Source organism: Bubalus kerabau, chromosome 15 (assembly GCF_029407905.1).
Source record: "Bubalus kerabau isolate K-KA32 ecotype Philippines breed swamp buffalo chromosome 15, PCC_UOA_SB_1v2, whole genome shotgun sequence".
Lineage (NCBI taxonomy): Eukaryota > Metazoa > Chordata > Mammalia > Artiodactyla > Bovidae > Bubalus > Bubalus kerabau.
In genome coordinates, this window is record NC_073638.1 from 22,134,140 (window position 1) to 22,155,477 (window position 21,338).

Consider the following 21,338-nt stretch of genomic DNA (forward strand, 5'->3'; position numbering starts at 1 on the left):
AAGAACGAGACACCGGCCACCCAATCCCCTCACTCCCTCACCCCATCGGAAGTGTTAAATTCTTTTGGGCCCAAGGGCGGCCCTGAGCGACTTCGTCACACCTGCCTGAGGTCTTGAGCAGTCACTAGCTTCGGGGGGTTGGGGGCGGGGGCGGGGGTGGGGCAGACAGGTCGAAGGTGAAGTGAGTTCTAAGTGAAGGAAGCAGGGCCGGGCTGAGGCCAAGGAGAGATGGTGCTGCGTTCTGCATCCTGACTCAGAGGATTTTTAACAGCCTTCATCTCATCCGAAATGACTGCAACCGATTATCATTGTTATTCGGAGTTTTTCCAGGTGCTTCTTTCCGCTACCTTTTATGCATTCAAGAAGTGTTGAGTGTTATGCCCCAGGCCTATGGAGGCTGTTCGATATATGGAGGAACAGGATGTGGCCTATGACTTCTCTGAGCTGGTACTGTGGTGGAGGATGCACGGCAAAAGAGACAATTCTGATTTAGTGAGATGCAGTACTCTTGCCTGGAAAATCCCATGGAAGGAGGAGCCTTGGTGTCGGAGTCGGACACGGCTGAGCGACTTAACTTTCACTTTTCACTTTCATGCATTGGAGAAGGAAATGGCAACCCACTCCGGTAGTTCTTGTCTGGAGAATCCCAGGGACGGGGGAGCCTGGTAGGCTGCCGTCTCTGGGGTCGCACAGAGTCGGACACGACTGAAGCGAGTTAGCAGCAGCAGCAGTACTATGAATGGAGTAATTCAGGTCGCTGAGGAGCACACTGAAGGGGACCAAGTTTGGGGATGAAGTGGAAAGATTTTGTGGATGAAGTGCACCTGAGTTGAAAGCTAAGGGGACTGGGGGGGACTACACCTTGCCTGAGTCAGGAGGACTGAAAAGGCAGAAGTAACAATAAATGCAAAAGCATGATGGAAAAACACAGTAGCTGAGTTTGACTGAAATGTAGTTTGAGGGACAGTGGATAACAAATGAGACTGAAAAGCAGGGACCAGTTCATATAGGCATTTTTTATAGCCTTAACCTTACTCTGAAAGCAGTGGCCAGCCACTGAAAGATTTTTAAGTAGGAAGATGACACAATTAGATTTTCATTTTCAAAAATTCTGCTTTCCTATGGAGAAGGGATAGAAGAAGAACAAGGTTGGTGGCAAGGAGTCCAGATAGAAGGTTACTGCAGTAACGGAGACTAGGGCTGATAGTGATCTGAATTGAAACTTGGTAGTGGAGATGGACTTCCCTGGTGGCTCAGATGGTAAAGCATCTGTCTACAATGTGGGAGACCTGGGTTTGATCCCTGGGTCGGGAAGATCCCTTGGAGAAGGAAATGGCAATCCACTCCAGTACTATTGCCTGGAAAATCCCATGGACAGAGGAGCCTGGTAGGCTACAGTCCATGGGGTCACAAAGAGTCAGACACTACTGAGCGACTTCACTTTCACTTTCAGTGGAGATGGAGGGTAGTGCACTGATTAAAAAATCAACAAGACCTAGTGATTGAATAGATGTAAGGGAGTTGAAAGAGAAACCAAGAGTCAAAGATAAGCCCCAGTTTTCAGGTTTGAACAACTAAGTGGGTGGGGATGTCTATCCTTAACAGCCCCAGGGACAGTGTCATCTGAGTACATGGCCTGAGGACTTTGTGGGACCAACTGCTCTTAGTTGTCATGCTGTTTGTTGACATAAGTGCATGCATCTATCTTCACAAAGGCCCATGATGTGCGGGCAGTTACCTTTAAACTTACAGTGTTGGCTTTGTCTCTAGCTGTGGAAAGGTGGGTGGGTGCTGACTACCAAATCATGGCCACCTGGTGATCTGGGCGATCTAAATTCTTTCTTTGCCTGGAGAACTGGGAAGGCCAGGTTTAGTGTCATCTCTTGTTTTAAAGAATATGGAACGTCAGAGTAAGGTTTGCTGTTACTCTGCTATAAAATCTTCAGACACAAGCTCCTCAACTTCAAAGTATTCATCTTCAGAGAAGGTATTGTCTTGCTCCTAAGCCAAGGGACCAGACTGAACTTTTAACCCAAATTAGAAATGGTTAGGCTTTTGATTCCTTACCAAAAAAATTGAAATTCAGACATTGGTCATCTGCTATGTGCAAATTACTATTGATTGGGAGGGTATACAGAGGGAGAGGGTGCAGTAATGAAAAAGTGACAGATCTTGTCCTCAAGGGATGCATATTTCAGTGTAAAAGATTCCACACTTCCTTAAAGAACTCTAACATGTGGTATAAAGTTGTTGCTGCTGCTGCTAAGTCGCTTCAGTCGTGTCCGACTCTGTGCGACCCCAGAGATGGCAGCCCACTAGGCTCCCCCGTCCCCGGGATTCTCCAGGCAAGAATACTGGAGTGGGTTGCCATTCCCTTCTCCAATGCATGAAAGTGAAAAGTCGAAGTGAAGTCGCTCAGTTGTGTCCGACTCTTAGCGACCTCATAGACTGCAGCCTACCAGGATCCTCTGTCCATGGGATTTTCCAGGCAAGAGTACTGGAGTGGGGTGCCAGTGCCTTCTCTGGGTATAAAGTTATGGATATATAAAAGTATGAAGATAAAGTTCTGTGTGAGACAATTGAGAGAAGTTAACTTGAGGTAAGGCATCATGAAAAGGGAACGCTGTATCCTAAGATGTGGCGTTTGAGCTGGGCCCAAAGGAAGGAAACTATCATTTGTTGATCATTGATCTATCGTATTATCTAGTTATCCAGCTCTCACTTCTCTGTCTTCTCTTTGAAGATAGCAGTAATTAGTCCTTAAATTCTTACACCTCAAAATCACCAGAATTATTTTCTAGTTCTCCAGTAGTGTTAGGGTACTGAAGTTCTCTTGCCTTTTGGCGGGGGTGGGGGGTGGGGGGGGTGCATTTAATCTATTTAGTCATCTACTATTGCTGATTGAGAGGGTAGGTCAAAGGATTTATGAACTTGGAAGGAAACAGGATGACAATTATTAAACTGAGAGGAAAGCCTAGATCTTTAGAAGGTGTACTTATGCTTGGCCAAGGACGAGAAAGGGATGTGTTTTCTGCTCTTTGGTTTGTGCAACAAACTTTTCTATTGCCACCTTTTCCCAGAGACAGGTCCTCGCCTGTTTCCTTACAAACCCACACTATGGCAGCCTCATTAATGCAGATGGCCATGCTGAAGTGTGGACGGATTGGAATGATATGTCCAAGTTTTTCCAGTATGGATGGAGATGCAACACTAATGAAGATGCCTATTCAAACTGTACCCTGATGGGCAACTGGAACCAGGAAAGATATGACCTAAAGAATATCGTGCAGCCAAAACCCTTGCCTTCCCAGGTAACTGAACTTTCTCTTCTTTGTTTTCTTCTGTTAGCAAAAGAAACACCAATGGCCATTTGAGAAACAGGAATCAGATAACTTCCAATGCTGAGATCTTTCAGGCTTCTGTTCAGTGAATGGTTGGAAGAGGGCAGCAGTCCTCAGGTGGAACACTTATCCCACTTTACAATCAAGCTGAATATTATGTTATTGTAAGGCTTCCCAGGTGGCTCGGTGGTAAAGAATCCGCCTGCCAGGTAGGAGACACGGATTCAGTCCCTGGGTCTGGAAGATCCCCTGGAGAAGGAAATGGCAACCCACTCCAGTATTCTTGCCTGGGAAATCCCATGGACAGGGGAGCCTGGCGGGCTATAGTCCATCGGGTTACAAAGAGATAGACACGACTTAGCTACTAAACAACCACAAGGTAATAAAAGGATGAGTATCATGCTTTTTCTCTTGCTTTTCTTTGGATTTCATTAGTCTACAGAAATATTTATCTAATGTCTTCTGATTCAGGTTAGTTTCTCCTCTGGTCCCTGCCAGCTAGATTTGTCATTTATCTTCATCTTGCCCTGAAATCTCCTAAACAAACACACACAGTATATAAAAATTGGTAGGATATAGGTTAATGCCATGTATAGATCTCTAGTCAAGCTAAAATAGTATGGAGCCTGCTAGAATTTATGCCATTGTGTCCTTTATTTCCCAGCTTTGGCTATAGACTCCTGTATTTTTAAACTACTACCTTTTCTTTCCAGTTTGGACACTACTTTGAAACAACATATGAAACAAGCTACAACAACAGAAGGCCACTTTCAACCCATAGTAGGTGACCTATTCTTTTTAATTCTTATTGCCTCAGGAGGAACACAAAGAAAACTTAGATGAGTGAATGATTTATCTCTTTTCTCAGCTCTGACAGGTTTCACTGTATATTCGCTCAGAAATAACAAAGAGACTACTTACTAAGACTCCTCTTTTCTCCTCCTCAGGGTTTAAGCGAGAGCCTCACTGGTTCCCAGGACATCAACCTGAGCTGGTTCCTCCTCCATACAAGTGCACAGAAAAGTCAACTTACATGACTAGTTATTCAAAGCCTCAAACTGATCATCACTCTGTGTGTGTGTGGAATCCTAGTAACTGCCAGTTTCAGAGTCCATGATTCTAAGAAAGAATAAGTTTTGTTTTTCCAGCGTAGAATGTAGGAGGGAGCCCATTTTAAGCACAACTAAGAATTTAGCTGACTGTAGCACAGTTTTACTGTCTGAATAAACAAAGCCCAACAAATTTTCTCTACCCCCACTCTTTTAAACCAAGATTTAAATGTCAAATTTAAGTATATTTACTCTTATTCTACATTACGAGTGTTGTAGGACAGCATTGAAAAGAGTTATTTCTTTCAAATCTACAACCACTCTGCTCTTCCCTGCCTTGTGTGAGGGGCAGAGCTGCAAAATCCATCCTGACTTAGGCTACATTTGGCTAGATGCTTTCTGGATGTGAGCCTGGTAGTCATGGTCAGATAAGTTATATTTACTGTCTTCTAATGCATATCCCCTCTTAAGGACTAGAAGAAGAAATATAACTATTTTTATTAATATGGAAAATTTGAAACATAAAAAACTAGACAGAATAGTATAATGAACTAGCATGTACCATTACCCAGCTTCAACAATCAATGACCAATCTTATCTATCCCTATTTACTTTCTCTATTTTTAAATTTTTCTCTGAAATTATATAATTTAATCTATAAATATTTCAGTTTATATCTCAAAAAGATAAAAGACTGTCAAATTTTGACTCCCTGACAAAGATCGCCAAAGAAAACTGCTGATCAGACAAAGCTGAGTTGTTTATTAAACCTGTGACAAGGAAGAACCTCATCTTGACACAATCTTGGTAATGATTCAGAAAGGTGATGTTAGGGTAGGATACTTTTAGAAATTTGGGATGACTCAGCTGGTTTAAGATGGGTCTTTCGTTGTGAGGAACTGGCTACAATTGAGAAAAAGATTGTGAATAGTTTAGGGTTGGTGAACACTCAGAGGCAATGGTCTTAACATCAGTACTTTCCTTTTTTTTTTTTTTTTTTTTTAATCTATTTAAGATGACAATGTAATATATGGGAACTGTCTCCCATATATTACCTCCCAAATCTTCATTATTTTTTGAAACAGGTATGAATATGGAATTTATGTTATACATGATGTTGGGTAGTGACTAAGTTTTGTTTATTTCTGTATGGCTATCCAGTTGTCCCAATATTAGTTATGAAAAAGACCATCCTTTCTTCACTGCTCTTCAGAGCCATTTTTAATATAAATCACCTATCTGTGTATACTTGGGTATGTTTCTGGGCTCTCTATTATATTCCATTAGCCTAACCGTTGTTTTTTATTTAATCCCATCTTAGCTATAATGCCTTAATTACCTCACTATCTTAATTATGATAATTGTATAAGTCTTAACATCCAGTAGATCAAATCATTTTACTTTGTGTTTCTGCAAGAGCGTCTTAGCGATTTTTGACGCTTTGCATTTCCATGTAAATTTTAGAATCAATTTGCCAAGTTCCACAAAAAAGATAGGATGTTGATGGAAATTGCATTGTATTGTTTGATCAGCTATAGAATTTGAATTATTATCTCTTGCTAATATTAATAATTCATTGGTGTACATTTTCCAGTATGAATATTTTATAGACACATGTTTTAAGTTTATATGTTATGTGTCTGTCCTACTCCCTAGGTATCCAGTGCATTTTTTATTGTGATAAAATATAACATAAAATGTACCATTTTAACTTTTTTTAAGTGTACAATTCAGTGGCATTAAATACATGCACAGCGTTGTACAACCATCACCACCATTTCCAGAACTTTTTCATCATTACAAATTGAAACGCTATACCAATTAAGCAACAATTCCTCGTTCCCCTCTCCTGTCCCTGGTAACCTCTATTCTATTTTCTGTCTCTATGAATTTGCCGGTTCTAGGTACCTCATATGAGTGGAATCATGCAATAGTTTTCTTTTTGTCTCTGGTTTATTTCACTTGGTTTGTTTTCAGGTTTCATCCATGTTACAGCATGTGTCCTTTCTAAGACTTCCGTTGGATTATGCCACATTTTACTTCTCTGTTCTCTTGTTAGTAGACACTTGGGTTGTTTTCGTCTTTTGGGTAATGCTGGATCTTTTTTGTGGATGCTCCTGCTGTGAACGCTGCTGTGCTGTGTGCGCGCTTAGTCGCTTCGTATTGTCTGACTCTTTGCGACTCCATGGACTGCAGCCTGCCAGGCTCGTCTGCCCATGGTGGTTCTCCAGACAAGAATACTGGAGTGGGTTGCCATGCCCTCCTCCAGGAGATCTTCTCCACCCAGGGATCGAACCCAGGTGTGTCCCGCATTGCAGGCAGATTGGATTCTTTACCAGAAGAATCCCTGAGCCACCAGGAGAGCTATGAACATTGGTGCACAGATACTTGTTTGAATCCCTGCTTTTGATTATTTTGGGCATATACCCATAAGTGGAATTGCCGGATCATGTGATAATTCTACAGTTTGGAAATGCCAGTTTCCCATAGTGGCTGCACTTTTTTACATTCCCACCCGTAATGAACACACAAGGGTTCCAATTTCCCCACACCGTTACCAACACATGTTTTCTGGTGTTTTGTTTGTTTGTTTTCATTTTATAATAGCCATCCTAGTGAGTGTAAAATGGTCTCTCATGGTTTTGATTTGTGTTTTCCTAAGGGCTAGTGGTCTTGAGGATCTTTTCATGTGCTTTTCAGTTATTTGTATATTGTCTGTGGAGAAATGTTTATTCAAGTCCTTTGTTCAATTTTTAAATAATTTCATTTATTTATTTTGGGGCTGTGCTGGGTCTTGGGTCTTTGTTGCTGCACAGGCTTTTCTCTAGTTGCAACAAGCGGGGGCTACTCTTTTTTGGGGGGAGGGGCTACTCTTTAGTAGCAGTGCGCAGTCTTCTCATTGCAGCGGCTTCTCTTTTTGCTGAGCACAGGCTCCACGACACAGGGGCTTCAGCAGTCGCAGTGCAAGGGCTCAGTAGCGCGATTCCCAGGCTCTAGAGTACTGGTTCAATATTTGTGGTGCGCAGGCTTAGCTGTTCCACAGCATGTAGGGGTCTTCCCAGACAAGAGATTGAACCTGTATCTCCTGCATTGGCAGGCAGATTCTTTACCACTGCTTTGCTCATTTTTGAACTGGGTTGTTTGCTTTTTTGTTGTTGAATTGTAGATGTTCTTTATATATATATATATATCTTTATATATTTTGGATATTAATCTCTAATCAACTACTATATGATTTGTAAATATCACTCTGTGGGTTCTTTCATTCCCTTGTTAGTGATATACAAAAGTTTTCAATTTTGATGAAGTTGAGTTTATCTGTTTTTTTTTTTTTTAATTGCCTAAACTTTTGGTGTCATATCCAATAAATCATTGCTAAAGTCAATGTCATGAAACTTTGTCTGTGTTTTCTTCTAAGCTCTTATGATTAGGTGTTTGATTCTCTTTGAGTTAATTTTTGTGTATTATGTAAGGTAAGGGTCTAATTTCATTCTTTTGCAGGTGGATATATAGTTTTCCCAGCACCATGTGTTGAAAAGACTGTCCTTTTCCTGTTAAATGGTCTTGATGTGTTTGTCAGTGATCATTTGACTATATATGTGAGGGATTATTTCTGGGCTCTCTATTCTTTTCCTTGGTCTGTGTCTGCCTTTATGCTAATACCACATTTTTTAAAATTATTGTAGTTTTGTAATAAGCTTTGAAATCAGAAAGTGTGAATCTTCCAAGTTTGTTCCTCTTTTTCAAGATGATTTTGTCTATTTCAGGGTCCTTTGAGATCTCATGTGAATTTTAGGGTGGAATTTTCTACCTCTGCAAAAAATATATTGGAATTTTGATAAGAATTGCTTTGACTCTGTAGGTCACTTCAGCTAGTATTAATTTCTTAACAGTATAAGCCTTCTAATCCATGAACACAGATGACTTTCCATTTCTGCCTTCTTTACTTTAGCAATATCTTTTACTTTTTAATGTACAAGTTTTTTGCCTCCTTAGTTGAAGCTATTCTATGTATTTTATTCTTTTTGATGCTACTGTACATGAAATTGTTTTCTTAATTTCCTTTTTTATTATTCATTGTTAGTGTATAGAAATGCAACTGATTTGTATGTGTTGGTTGTATATCCTGCAATATTGCTAAACTTGTTTATTAGTTCTAATGATTTTTTTGGTGAAATCTTTAGGGTTTTATGCATGTATGATCTTGTCTTTTGTAAAAAGAGACAGTTCTGCTTTTTTCTTTCCAATTTAGATGCTTTTCTTTTTATTGTCTAATTGCTCTGGCTAGAGCTTGCAAAAATATATTGAATAGAATTGGTGAAAGTAGATATCCCTGTCTTGATCCTAGTCTTAAAAGAAAGACTTTAAATCTTCACTATTGAGTATGATGTTGGTTATGGGTTTTTCATATCAGGTTGAGGTAATTTCCTGAAACCTGTGGCTGAATTCATAATCTTCAGTCTCAAACTTTTCCTTCTTATATATTTCATATCTTGGGTGAATTCCATAGTTTTATTTCATGTGTCTTAACTACTCTTTCTTATTTTTAGTATTATATTAATATATTACATAATTAGTTCACACAGTAGTTAAAAACAGAAAGCAAGGAATTATTTTATATCCCTCTTTCTCATCCTTCCCATTCAAAGAGACACCAAGCCCTGTAAATTCTGTCCACACATTATGTCTTGATTATGTCCCTCTTGTTTAACTTTTATTTTATGTTGGACTATAGCCAACTAACAATGTTGTGATAGTTTCAGGTGGACAGCAAAGCGACTCAGCCATACCATTCTTCCTCAAGCTCCCCTCCCATCCAGGAGGGGAGCTGCCACATAACGTTGAGCAGAGTGCCCTGTGCTATCATGTCCCTCTTTTTTACATCTCTGTCACCTTTACCATATTCCAGTGTCCCATCATTTCTTACTCTTGCCCTTTTGGTTGATGTCTCTATTTTCTATTTCAGTCCCTATTTTTCAATCACTATACCACTCCCAGATTGAGCCTAAAAATGCAGGGTTGATCATGCTACTCACTTGGTTAAAATCTTTCACCAGCTTTTATAGCCTTCAAAATAAATTTCAAACTCCTTAGCTGTGTTTTCTCTACTGTCTGACTCTTTCTTCTTCATCTGCCACGTTCCCTCTCCAGTGCTCCTGCCTAGGCACTTCATGCTGTTCTTCCTTCTAGATGCATTTTCTTCCCTCTTAATCTTGCTAAGCCCTATAAACCTATAAAGAAATCAGTGAGACACCCACTGAGATGGCTATAACCAAAAAGATAGATAACGATAATTATTGGTGTGGATATTGAGAAATGGCTATAACCAAACAGATAGATAACGATAATTGTTGGTGTGGATATTGAGAAATGGCTATAACCAAACAGATAGATAATGATAATTGTTGGTGTGGATATTGAGAAATGGCTATAACCAAACAGATAGATAACGATAATTGTTGGTGTGGATATTGAGAAATCAGAACCCACATACACTGCTGGTGGGAATTTTAAGTGGGCAGCTGCCTTGGAATGTAGTCTCAAAAGGCTAGATGGAAAGTTATATATAATCTAGCAATTCCACTCCTAGATAAATACTCAAGAAAAATGAAGACATATGTCCACACAAAAACTAGTACATGACTGTTCATAACAGCATTATTCATTACAGAAAAAAAGTGGAAGTAACTCAAATGTCTATGAACTGATGAATAGGTAAATAAAATGCAGTAGATCCATGTAAAGAAATATTGTTTATCAATAAAAAAGAGTGAAGTGTTGATACATGCAACCATCTGGAGGGAATTTCAGAACATCTGCTAAGTGAAAGAAGCTAGTCACAAAGTGCTAGATATTGTATTATTCCACTACATTAATTGTCCAAATATATAGAGACAGAAAGTAGATTAAAGGTTGCTTAGGGCTTGAGAGATGGGCATTGGAGGGTGATAAGTCACCATCTTGGCTAATGAAATATCCTAAAATTGATTGTGGTGATGGATATACAACTATGAATACAAATAAATCATTAAATTATGCACTTGCAATGGGTGAATAGTATAGTAAGTGACTAGTATCTCAATAAAGCTGTTATATAATTTTGGTCAGGGATAATTGTCTCCAAGATTCCTTTTTTAAAATTTTTATTTATTTATTTTCAATTGGAGGATAATTGCTTTACAATATATTAGTTTCTACTATACAGCAACATGAATCAGTCGTGGGTATATGTCCCCTTGCTCTTGAACCTCCCTCTCTCCTCCCACCCCATCCCACCCCTCTAGGTTGTCACAGAGCTCCCTGCATCATACAGCAAATTCCCACTAGCTATCTGTTTGACATATGGTAATGTATATGTTTCAGTGTTACTCTTTGAATTTGTCCCTCCCTCTCCTTCCCCAACTGTGCCCACAAGTCTGTTCTCTATGTCTGCGTCCCCGTTGTTGCAGGATTCCTTCTGTGTCCAAGGTAGGTAATCAATCCTCTTAAGGGTCCCCAGAGCAGACATTTTGAGTGGACATCATAGAATCTTAAAAGTTGTGTCTTTTTGTGTGCCCCCTCTTCCACTCTTGTATTAGGGCAAAAAATATGTGTTATTTTTGTAGCTAGAACATAGTATGCATTCAAATAGTTGTTGAATGGTGATTGTAAATCTTCAGATCAAAGATCAAATCCAGGGTAATATTCAAATAAAACGTGAAGTTTCAAATAGAAAAGGATTTTTCTAAGAACAAACGTGTATCATTCCCAAACCGTTAGGCAAAACTTCCATTTGGTTTCTAAGTGGAAACCAAACCAAATTTATATATCTTATTGAAATTATATCTACTATATACCCATTTCCCAAATTTATTCTTTAAAAATGATAGTTAAAAAAAAAAGGTAAAGTACTTAACACAGTGCACACCTAATAGTAAGTGCTGAATAAATTTTAGCTAACATTAACAAACAAAATAAATGCTAACTAAAATTGCCTCAACAAACTTCTGGCATAATTCAGACATAGAGAATGAAGTAGAATTATGGGTGAGCTAACTATAAAACTAAAGAAAAATCCCTCAAATATGCTGACCTAGAAAAGTCCTATACTAATAACAGTGAACAAACAGCTATAGCAAAACATGTGGTCTGGAAAAGAATAACAATAAAAAGGGTAGAGTAACTTGGGGATGGTAATAATAAAAAAGGCAACCCTGTACAAATTTGTCAGAAACATAAATATTATACTCTAATAGACAAAGTATGATTCATTTAAGATCAAATCATTATTTCTGCTTGAGAAGTCTGCTAATACACACTAAAATGATTAAAGCTGACACTTGGTTTCCATTGGTTTCCAGAGCATTTTTCCGTTTTTCACACTGTTTAATTCAGCCTCCATCAGTTAAGGTGTTTTTGCATACCAGTAACATAACCCCCCCCCCAAATAAACTAGACAAAAATGAGACATAATACATTCTGAAGTAAGGAAGCTCTAGAGTTCACCAGTTTAGCAATTCAGTGACCCATCAAGGTCTCAGAGCTTTACCATCCTCCTGCTCAGCCATCATCAGTTACCATGGATGCTCCCTCATAGTTTCAAGATGGCTACAGCAATCTATCACATTCTTATGCTCCAACATGGAGAGGAAGAAAAATCAATCTCTTTCTCTCTGTCCCGTCTCTCTCACGCCCCCTTCCCTCCCTCACTCTCTCTTTTTAAAAGGTAAAAAGTTTTGCTATAAGTATCTCCTGCAAATTCTCCCCTCACCCCCCACCCCCACCCCTGTCTCATTGGCCATAATTGGGTCATAGCCCTTTCAAGACTAATCTCGACAGAAGGAAGGGAGTTTCCATGGTTGATCTGGGTGGAGCTTGGGTGAACCTTTCATTCTTCTGAAGCACATAGCTAGGAAGAATATAGTGGATACCTAAACCAATCTGGGGTTCTGCTGGCAAGACTGAAGGTGGTAAATAGGCTACTTAGGTACCAACAGTGTCTACTACACAGCCATAAAAATTGGCTCTAAGTGTAGAAAAATCTGACTTCTGGCTAGATCATAGCATTTCAGACCTATCAGGGAGCAGCATTTTTAAGAGGAAACATTTTGAACCTGCATAAATTCGCGATGTATATTGTCCTAGCTCCACACTCCTGCATCTTGAAAACTTTTGGCAATTGTTCCACGTATCTTATTTTAGTAGCATGGCCAGTCCCCAAACAGTAGGCTCTGTGAAGAAAAGAATCCTTGTGAGAAATCAGAAATCAACTGCAAGCGGCTACAGAAAAAAATGAGTTGTTTATAAGCATTTATACCAGGGCTATTTTCATTAATTGAATCAGAAGTTTGTCTAGACTCACAGAAGTGAAGCAGAGGTGTTATTGTAAAGTAGTATGTCTTTCTTTCTTTGGGCTTCCATGGTGGCTCACGCAGTAAAGAATCTGCCTGCAGTGAGGGAGATCCGGGTTTGATTCCTAGGTGGAAAAGATCTCCTGGAGAAGGGAATGGCAACCCACTCCAGTATTCTTGCCTAGAGAATTCCATGGACAGAGGAGCCTGCAAACTACAGTCCATGGGGTCGCAAAGAGTCGGACGTGACTGAGCAACTCACACACACACACACACACACACACACACACATCTCTAACCTAAATAATCATTTATTGATCAGTTATTTACTGTAATTCTTAAAACTTAAGACAAATATCATATGATGTTACCTATATGTGGAATCTAAAATATGACACAGTTGAACATACCTATGAAACAGAAACAGGCTTACAAACATAGAAATCAGACTTGTGGTTGCTGACGTGGCAGGCATATGGGGAGGGAAGGATTGGGAGCATGGGATTAGAAGATGCAAATTATTATATGTAGGATGAATAAACAAGAGCCTCCTGTACAGCACAAGGAACTATATTCAATATGCTGTGATGAACGATAACGGAAAAGAATATGAAAAAAAATGTCTATACATATGGATAACTGAGTCACTTTGCTGTAGAGCAGAAATAAGCACAACACTGTAAATCAACTGTGCATGCACATGCTAAGTTGCTTCAGTCATCTCCGACTCTTTGTAACCCTAGGGACTGCAGCCTGCCAGGCTCCTCTGTCCATGGGATTCTCCAGGCAAGAATACTGGAGTGGGTTGACATGCCCTCCTCCAGGGGATCTTCCCAATCCAGGGATGGAACCCACATCTCTTATGTCTCCTGCATTGGCAGGCAGGTTCTTTACCACTAGTGCCACCTGGGAAGCCTGTACATCAACTGTATTTCAGTATTTTAAAAAATAAAAAAAAAACTTTAACTTTTTAAATGATGGATCAATGAATTGTGTTTTTCCCAGTCTTAGTAAGTGTTCACTAGCTAATTTAAAGACTACACCTGAGAGGCTTGTTTGGTGATAATCACCTGTCCTATTTATTGCCTTTGTAAGTCTGCTGAAGGCAATGCTTATCAGTGGGAAAATGTCAAAGTTGAGGATACCATCTCTTCCCTGGTGACATGATTCATTTCAGAGATGCACTAAGGCATTTTCTGCATTGTCATAGAGACATCACTGGGATGTGTTGTTGGAACCCAGGGCCAAAATCAAAGAGGAAGGAAAGGAAAGGAACTGATCTTCTTTGAGCTCTGCCAAGAGCTTTACCTACTTTTTCTCCTTAATTTACTCTTTACAATGAGTGTAGGAATAAGCACCCCATGTTATAAGTGGAAGACTTAAAGACCATAAAGTTTTAAGTGGTTTGCTAAATTTATCCCATTAGTAAGTGTTGGAAACAGTCATTCAGACTCTAATGTCCCTGGAGCCCCCTAAAACATAATGTGATGATTAACACAAAATATTCAAACGCAAGACAGGTATCTGTTGCTGAATGATATTTATTAGCTTAATAATTTGGGCCTGCCCTTAGCATTAATAAGCTTCAGCACTAGTCACAAGGTTTTCATTCACTGGTGGGGAACTTTTCTTGTTTTAAAAAATGCAGTTAGAGAAAGGGCATCTACTTCTTGGGGGCTGCAGTGACAGCTGGCTTCTCTTCACGGGTGATGGGAATGGTGCGCTCAGGGCCGGAGACCTGTTTCCTTGGTCCATTCACAGTGAGGACCCCATCAGACGACAGGGATGAAGTAATGGCGAGAGGGTCCACGTCAGCTGGGATCCGGTATTTCCTGTGGAACTCCCGGGAGATAAAACCATGTTCATCCTAAACCAAGAGAAGAAGGAAAGAGGTAGATAAGAACAGGAAATAGCATCACTTGTCTAAAACTCAGACATCCTCCTTCCCCTTAGCTGTGGCCAAATGCATGGCAACATGAGAGAAAGTGAAATGGTTGTTCTGTTGGCTCTATGATGGAATTGCCTAAGTGGTCACTCCTACCAATGAGAATCTGAGAGGTTTGAACAGCCAAACTTCTTAGCTTTCCAAGCCCTGAGCTGTGGATATGTTCAGCAGTATTTCCCAAAGGTTTTAGATCAATGTTTGTTGGGCCCACAGGATTTGGAGTATCATCTCGATTTAAAACTTGAATCTCTTAAGGAAGCCCAGAAATTGTCCTGATGCTTCAGGAATGCTCCAGACCAATAGGTATAATAATGATAATAACAGAAACAATAATAAAGACTACACCCAGGAGACTCTGATCTAAATCAAATCATAGCAAAACTGAAACAGCCTGAGGACCTCACACTATACTATTGGATGCACAAGTTACTGTGTTACAACTAATCAGTAAGAAGCAAACTCACTGAAAAACTCTCCCAGAAAGTAATGAGAAGTTATCTCATTCTTTAGAATTCTCCTGAAAAATTCCATCCCTAACCTTTATAACTCATGCATCTCAAACATTTATTTAGACAGGCTGTCAACTGATTTACACATGGATCTAGCATATTAGGAGCTGAGTACAGCTCTGAAATTCAGGCAAACGAAGTAGTTCAGCATTAAGATGGGCTAAAGAGAATTATGCTAAAGCTGAAACTCCAGTACTTTTGGCCACCTCATGCGAAGAGTTGACTCATTGGAAAAGACTTTGATGCCGGGAGGGATTGGGGGCAGGAGGAGAAGGGGACGACAGAGGATGAGATGGCTGGATGGCATCACTGACTCAATGGACGAGAGTCTGAATGAACTCCGGGAGTTGGTGATGGACAGGGAGGCCTGGCGTGCTGTGGTTCATGGGGTCGCAAAGAGTCGGACACGACTGAGCGACTGAACTGAACTGACTGAACTGAAAGAGAAATGACTTCTGGAATACCTAAAAGTCTCAAATTCAAGGGCCTTCCAAGTGCATGCAATTAATACAATTATGTAAAACAGTCAGATGTCTGAAACCACTATTTAAGTCAGTGGTCTTTAGCCTTGACTATGCATTAGAATTCCCTAGGGAGCTTTTTAAAAATCTTGATTTAAATGATTTGAGATATGCATGAGCATTTTTTTTTAATCCCTCTAGTAATTTTAACTTTGGCAAAGTTGAGAACCACTGGCTTAAACAGGAAGTTAACATCCCATCTATCCCTGAGGCAATCAAATCAAAATAAGCAACAAAGATCTGGCCAAAACAACAACAGGTTTATCCCTGTTCCTGACGCCAGTGGCTTAGGACTGGAACGTTGCCGGCCACAGGGGCTGAGGGCAGTATCTGGCATATAGCATGCCCTGGAAAAAGAGCAGAAGAGAAAGTCAGCTACATACCTGGCGCTCTTCATGTTTGCCATGCACCTCAATCACATCTCCCAGCACCTTGACCTTGAGTTCCTCTGGGGAGAAGTGCTTCACATCCAGGTTGACAGAGAATCTGTCCTTCTCCAGACGCATCTGGAAATAGCAAGGTGGGGACGGGGTAAGAGAAAGGGTAGGAATGTAAATGATACTAGTACAATCTCATCACTGCAGATTTGCTCTCTGTCCAGGTGGTTCATCCTCCTCTTTTTAGCTAAAAATTCATTTTTAAATAAACATGCCCTCTGGCTCAGGGGCATCACCATAGTGGTACCCCAGGCACACCACTTGGTCATCAGGCCCAAACTTTATTTACAGGGACAGGGAAGGAGACAGGCCACCCAGGGGACAAAGTACAAGGATGGGTCGCGGCGTGCCTTGTGCTGCTTCTCCAAGCCAATGCCTGGCCTTGTCGTTTGTCTGTAAGACAAAGGCCCCTTCTTCTCACTCAGGTCTCTGCCAAGTTTCCCACCCACTCAATCTGGAATGTTCTGCTAGCTCCCATTGTCCTTCCAAAGCCCTTGCCCACTCAGCTCCTGTTTACTCACACTTGAATATTTTTAAACCAGAGTGTTATCTGTGACAGCTTCTGTCACTCTTATCTGTTCACCCCATTCTCCCACCGTCTTAGGACAACTGAGGGGGGGGTCCCTAAAGTGGACCTACATTCTATCCTCATTAGGCTTGGACCCAGGCCAGTGCCCTATCACAACCCTTAGAAACCCGGAAAATCATAGCTGAGGGAATAAGAAGGAAGAAAATAGTGGTTGCTGTCTCCAGCTCCATGCAGCAGGGGTGGAAAGCTCAGGATGAGGCAAGACTGTCTTCCTGGCTCTGAAACGTGAGATGACAGTATTTGTCAGGAGTGTGAGGTGTTAGAAGGGGTGAGCAAAGGAGTCTGAAGGTAACTCTTTCCCTGTAGATTGTTATGAATCAAACCAGAAAGGGACATCCTACCCAGAAGATAAGGAATAAAGAATGGCCTTCATAGTGCATGGAAAATGTAGCAAATAGGATACAGAGGAGCACACCAAATACAAATAGGTGACTGGGGAAGACAGGAACTAGGGGCCTCATCTGTCTTCACTGCAGGACACACAAGTGCCTAAGACATGTAGGACCCTTAGGCATAGATTTAAGCCAGGAGGAAAAGGACAGTGGATGGAGATGCTTCCAGAAGGTTCCAGAATGAACTCTCCTGTCCGGGAAAAGGGGAGACTTACCTCTGAGAGGCCAGTGTCAATCCAGCTGGGTGCCCGCAGAAATGAGGGCGGCCGAAGGTAGAAGGGGCTCAGGGAAGTAGAAGCTGGGAATAGATCAGACTCTAACAGGTGCTCGCCAAAAAACTGGTCAAAGAGGCGGCTGGGAGAGTGGAAAGGGAAGAAGGGGCGGCGGATCCAGGGGTGGTGGATGGCGATATCCATGGTGGTTAGGTGAGTGTGGGGCGTCAGCTGGCTGGTCAGCTCCTTCAGCCGCAGCTGCGGCCAGCCCCTTATATACGCAGTCTTGTGAAGCTTCTGGAATGGTGATGTCAGGAGTTTTATTATCCCAGCTCACCGCCCGTTCATGAGGACTTGTGATTGGGGATTTGGCACAATGACACATACCCAGTACTCACTGAGCTAAGAAAAGAGAAATACAAACGCGCCTGAGCTGGCCAGTGACCTGTCCTGGTCTTGTTTCACTAGCTTTCTGTCCACACCCAATGGCACCCACCCCCACCCCCTCCTCTGGAGTTGGGACTGAGTCAGGAATCCCAAGCGGCGGGCAGTGGGCCCCTCCTCCTCCCCTGCCGCCCTGCATGCCAAGGGAATGGGGCCAGCAGCTATCTTGGGCCTGGGCAGGAACTGGAATCTTCCTAGGCTGGGCCCCAGGGACATTAACTCTTTGTGGGTCCCTAGGGGAAAGCAGTGACCACCAGCATGGCCGTGGCAGGTTTCCACGTGGTGCCCTGGGTTGCGCTGGGTTCAGAGAGGACCCTGACATTCGCGGGGAAGGCTCCTCACCCCACCCCCAAATAAAGGATAGAAAGTTGTTTGCATCTTTCACTTTCCGCGGCTGGCAGAACCTCAAACCGAGGGGAGAGCTGTATGAAGTGGGGTGCCGGTTGTCTGCCACTAGGGAGAAGAGGAGGTGGAGAAAAACGTGCAAACTGTTGGTGAGGGTCTCAGCGAGGCCTCTCCCGGCCGTGGGCAGCAGCCTCTACACGCCGGCTCCCTCCCCAGCCCCGAACCCCAGCTGTCCTGGTGCGGGGTGGGGGGGTGGGGTGGAGGTGCAGGGCGGGAGAGGCTTGTGACAGCTGAAGGGTGTGCAGGGGAGGGGACGGGGGTCCAGGCGGCGCGGGTCACACGCTGGTCGCGGGCGCTCGCCGCCCCTCCCCCCGGGCTCCGCACTATTTTGGGTGGTGTAGACCCCGCCCCCACCCCCGCCGCGCCCCGGCTCCACGGCAGCTGGAGGGGTCCCGCCGCGCCTGTTGGGGCCGCACCTCGGACAGGGGCCGCCGGCGCGTCTGCAGCCATGTCGGGCCGCTCGGTGCCACATGCCCACCCGGCCACCGCCGAGTACGAGTTTGCCAACCCGAGCCGCCTGGGCGAGCAGCGCTTCGGGGAAGGTATGGCACGGATGCCACCCCACCCCCCTTGCCTCCCACCCCCACCTCCGGAGATTCTGGGCTGACCTCCCAATGGTAACTGGCCTCCACCCCACTCCGGGCTTAACTGAACTCCTGGGGCGAGTCATCTCCCACCCCAGACTCCCCCCTCGCCGCCCCCTCCAAGCCGGGCGCGCTCCCCTTCCTATTGGCCTCGGTGCAGATGCTGCCCACAGGACTCGGAATCTGCCCCTAAGCGCCCCCCCCCCCCACCCTACCCCGCCCCCCAGGGCCTTTCCCCACTCTTCGGCCCACCCGGACCCCGTTTGACTTGCTCTCCTCTACCCCAGTGTATCCCCTTTCTCCATCCCTTCTCCCCAGCCGCCTCCTGTAGCCTGCGGGACCCTCCCCTGCTTCTCCTTCCTCGGCTGCCGCCCTCAGCAGGCCTCCTGCTCTCTCACTTCATCCTGCTTCATCCCGCCCTCTCGCTTTCTCTCTCTCTCTGTCCCTCAGGCCTCCTGCCAGAAGAGATCCTGACCCCTACCCTCTACCACGGCTACTATGTCCGGCCCCGGGCCGCGCCAGCTGGGGAGGGCAGCCGGGCAGGGGCCTCCGAGCTTAGGCTCAGCGAGGGCAAGTTCCAGGCGTTTCTGGACGTGAGCCACTTTACCCCAGATGAGGTGACCGTGAGGACTGTGGACAACCTCCTGGAGGTGTCCGCCCGGCACCCGCAGCGCCTGGACCGCCACGGCTTCGTGTCGCGCGAGTTCTGCCGCACCTACGTCCTGCCCGCCGACGTTGACCCCTGGCGGGTCCGCGCCGCGCTCTCCCACGACGGCATCCTCAACCTGGAGGCGCCTCGAGGCGGCCGACATTTGGACACAGAGGTCAACGAGGTCTATATCTCCTTGCTCCCAGCGCCCCCTGATCCAGAGGAAGAGGAGGAGGCCGTCGGTGTTGAGCCCTGAGCGCCACAGACCCAGCACCCACTGAACCCCTTTCTAGTTCCCGGCCCCTGATAGAAGCAGCTGCCCAGCACCCCGGAGGTAGCCGCATCCTTGGGGGAAGGGAAACGTGCATGGTCACAATGTATGGTTTGGTCCCTTGGGACGTGTCATAGCATTTTTTTTGTTTGTTTGTTTCGTTTAGTTTTGGGTGGAGCTGAATAAACCCAAATCTCAGGGCCTTGTTGTGCTGCTCCCTATTCTGTGGCCTGGAGGAGGGCATGGGCATGGAAAGAGACAAAAACGTCCTCAGTTAGGTGGACCCAACTCCACAGCACTCTGAACTCAAACGTGGATGCTGAGATCACACCGGGAAGCTGACACTGGCTCCACATCAAATTCCTGGCCAGGATTTTCTCACAGTGCAACAAAAGAGAGTGTGATCCTGGGAGGGGAAAGGGATATGTCATCCAAACAGCCCGGAGGGCATTGTCTGAGCTGGTGATTAGAGACACAAAAACAAGGGTCTCCAGACTGTCTGGCCTGTTTTGGGTAGGGGTTGGGAAAACGGCTTTTGGATGCAGAGATGCCTAAAGCCCTGGTCTGCCCACGGAAATTGGCCTCTGATTCTGAGGGATCGAGAATGCAGAGCCAGCAACATAGACACAGAAGCCTCTGCCGTTGTTGCTGAACCACAAAGTTTCCCCAGCCTCTGCCTGGGAGAGAAAGCATTTGTTTCTAGTCGTGATACATCCCAAAGAGAGGAATCCCTGCATCCCTCCACCCAGTCCAAGGGTATTGGTTTGGTGATGATGGCCAGGGAAACTTCCTTTAGCAGTAGAGTCTCAGTACTAGGAGTATGGTGTATTCAAAAAAGCCTGGAGGGTTGACCTCTTAATTTCTTTCTGTAATCAAGAGAGCATGAATGTGTATGATTGGAGGAATGCACAGAAGACCTCCTTGACCCCAAATACATCTTTTACTAGGTTGTAATGGACATCTGAAATTATCCCATTAAAGTGGTTGGTTGATTCTTAACTTTTTAATAGACCCTTTTGAAAAAATCTTACAAAAGCAATAAATCCTCTTACCAGAAAAATACACATGCTCTGAAATGTGGTACACAATTTGAACAGGTTCACACAGCTCTTGAGATCCATTTATATGCCCTCTTAAGGATCTGTGGACTCCCAGGAAAAGAACCCTCACTTAAATAATTCAATTCTTGGTTAAAAGATTGCTATCTATTAAAAACTAAAGCATGCCTTAGAGAAATAACGATTGATACATTCTTTTGTTCACTCATTCAACAAATATTTATTTAACCCCCAAGTAATATGGCAGGGAGGTTATACACTGTAAATATAAATTTAAAACTATGCTCCTTTGCTGTCTACTCTCAAGAATCTTAACATCTAGTTGAGAAGAAAAATAATTTTAAAAGGATCCTCTTTAGACTTCTATTAAAACAGCTTTGCTTTGATCTGTTTTATAATTTTACTTGAGCTTCATTTAAAAGAAAAGTTTCCTTAGCTAGAAAAAAATTGCAACCTCTGATTTTGTCCAAATCCCCAATCCAGCAAACACTTTGAAGATTCTTAGTCAACTTCTGGGACATTTTCAGTGACAGAGAGCTTAGAACTTCATAGTAGCTCACTTCATTTTCTTTTTGGACACATCTGTTATAAATTCTTCCTTC

At 43.3% G+C, this 21,338-nt stretch overlaps 3 protein-coding genes across 3 annotated transcripts; 2 read left to right on the forward strand and 1 right to left on the reverse strand.

The window, feature by feature from the left end:
• The first annotated feature begins 134 nt into the window (after positions 1 to 134).
• On the forward strand, positions 135 to 6,088 carry CFAP68 (cilia and flagella associated protein 68). The gene is made up of 4 exons (XM_055547964.1): positions 135 to 330; positions 3,081 to 3,311; positions 4,055 to 4,121; positions 4,289 to 6,088. Exons 1-4 carry the CDS (start codon positions 289 to 291, stop codon positions 4,456 to 4,458), a joined length of 510 nt encoding a protein of 169 aa, XP_055403939.1. The 5' UTR covers positions 135 to 288; the 3' UTR covers positions 4,459 to 6,088.
• An 8,155-nt stretch (positions 6,089 to 14,243) lies between these two features.
• On the reverse strand, positions 14,244 to 17,600 carry CRYAB (crystallin alpha B). The gene is made up of 3 exons (XM_055547965.1): positions 17,329 to 17,600; positions 16,079 to 16,201; positions 14,244 to 14,587 (listed from the first exon to the last, which is right to left on the reverse strand). Exons 1-3 carry the CDS (start codon positions 17,527 to 17,529, stop codon positions 14,384 to 14,386), a joined length of 528 nt encoding a protein of 175 aa, XP_055403940.1. The 5' UTR covers positions 17,530 to 17,600; the 3' UTR covers positions 14,244 to 14,383.
• Positions 17,601 to 18,411: 811 nt separating this feature from the next.
• On the forward strand, positions 18,412 to 20,917 carry HSPB2 (heat shock protein family B (small) member 2). Its single transcript, XM_055547966.1, has 2 exons — positions 18,412 to 18,716; positions 19,209 to 20,917. Exons 1-2 carry the CDS (start codon positions 18,623 to 18,625, stop codon positions 19,661 to 19,663), a joined length of 549 nt encoding a protein of 182 aa, XP_055403941.1. The 5' UTR covers positions 18,412 to 18,622; the 3' UTR covers positions 19,664 to 20,917.
• Positions 20,918 to 21,338: the final 421 nt, after the last annotated feature.

Bases quoted from the DNA above. Each gene is read 5' to 3' on its own strand.
- CFAP68 (XM_055547964.1), top strand. From the start codon at position 289: ATGACTGCAACCGATTATCATTGTTATTCGGAGTTTTTCCAG. The intron at 331-3,080 runs GTGCTTCTTTCC...ACCTTTTCCCAG, and splicing joins GTTATTCGGAGTTTTTCCAG to AGACAGGTCCTCGCCTGTTT. The intron at 4,122-4,288 runs GTAGGTGACCTA...TCTCCTCCTCAG, and splicing joins AAGGCCACTTTCAACCCATA to GGTTTAAGCGAGAGCCTCAC.
- CRYAB (XM_055547965.1), bottom strand. From the start codon at position 17,529: ATGGATATCGCCATCCACCACCCCTGGATCCGCCGCCCCTTCTTCCCT. The intron at 16,202-17,328 runs GTAAGTCTCCCC...TGCTATTTCCAG, and splicing joins TTGACACTGGCCTCTCAGAG to ATGCGTCTGGAGAAGGACAG. The intron at 14,588-16,078 runs GTATGTAGCTGA...CTCTTGGTTTAG, and splicing joins GCAAACATGAAGAGCGCCAG to GATGAACATGGTTTTATCTC.
- HSPB2 (XM_055547966.1), top strand. From the start codon at position 18,623: ATGTCGGGCCGCTCGGTGCCACATGCCCACCCGGCCACCGCCGAGTAC. The intron at 18,717-19,208 runs GTATGGCACGGA...TCTGTCCCTCAG, and splicing joins CGAGCAGCGCTTCGGGGAAG to GCCTCCTGCCAGAAGAGATC.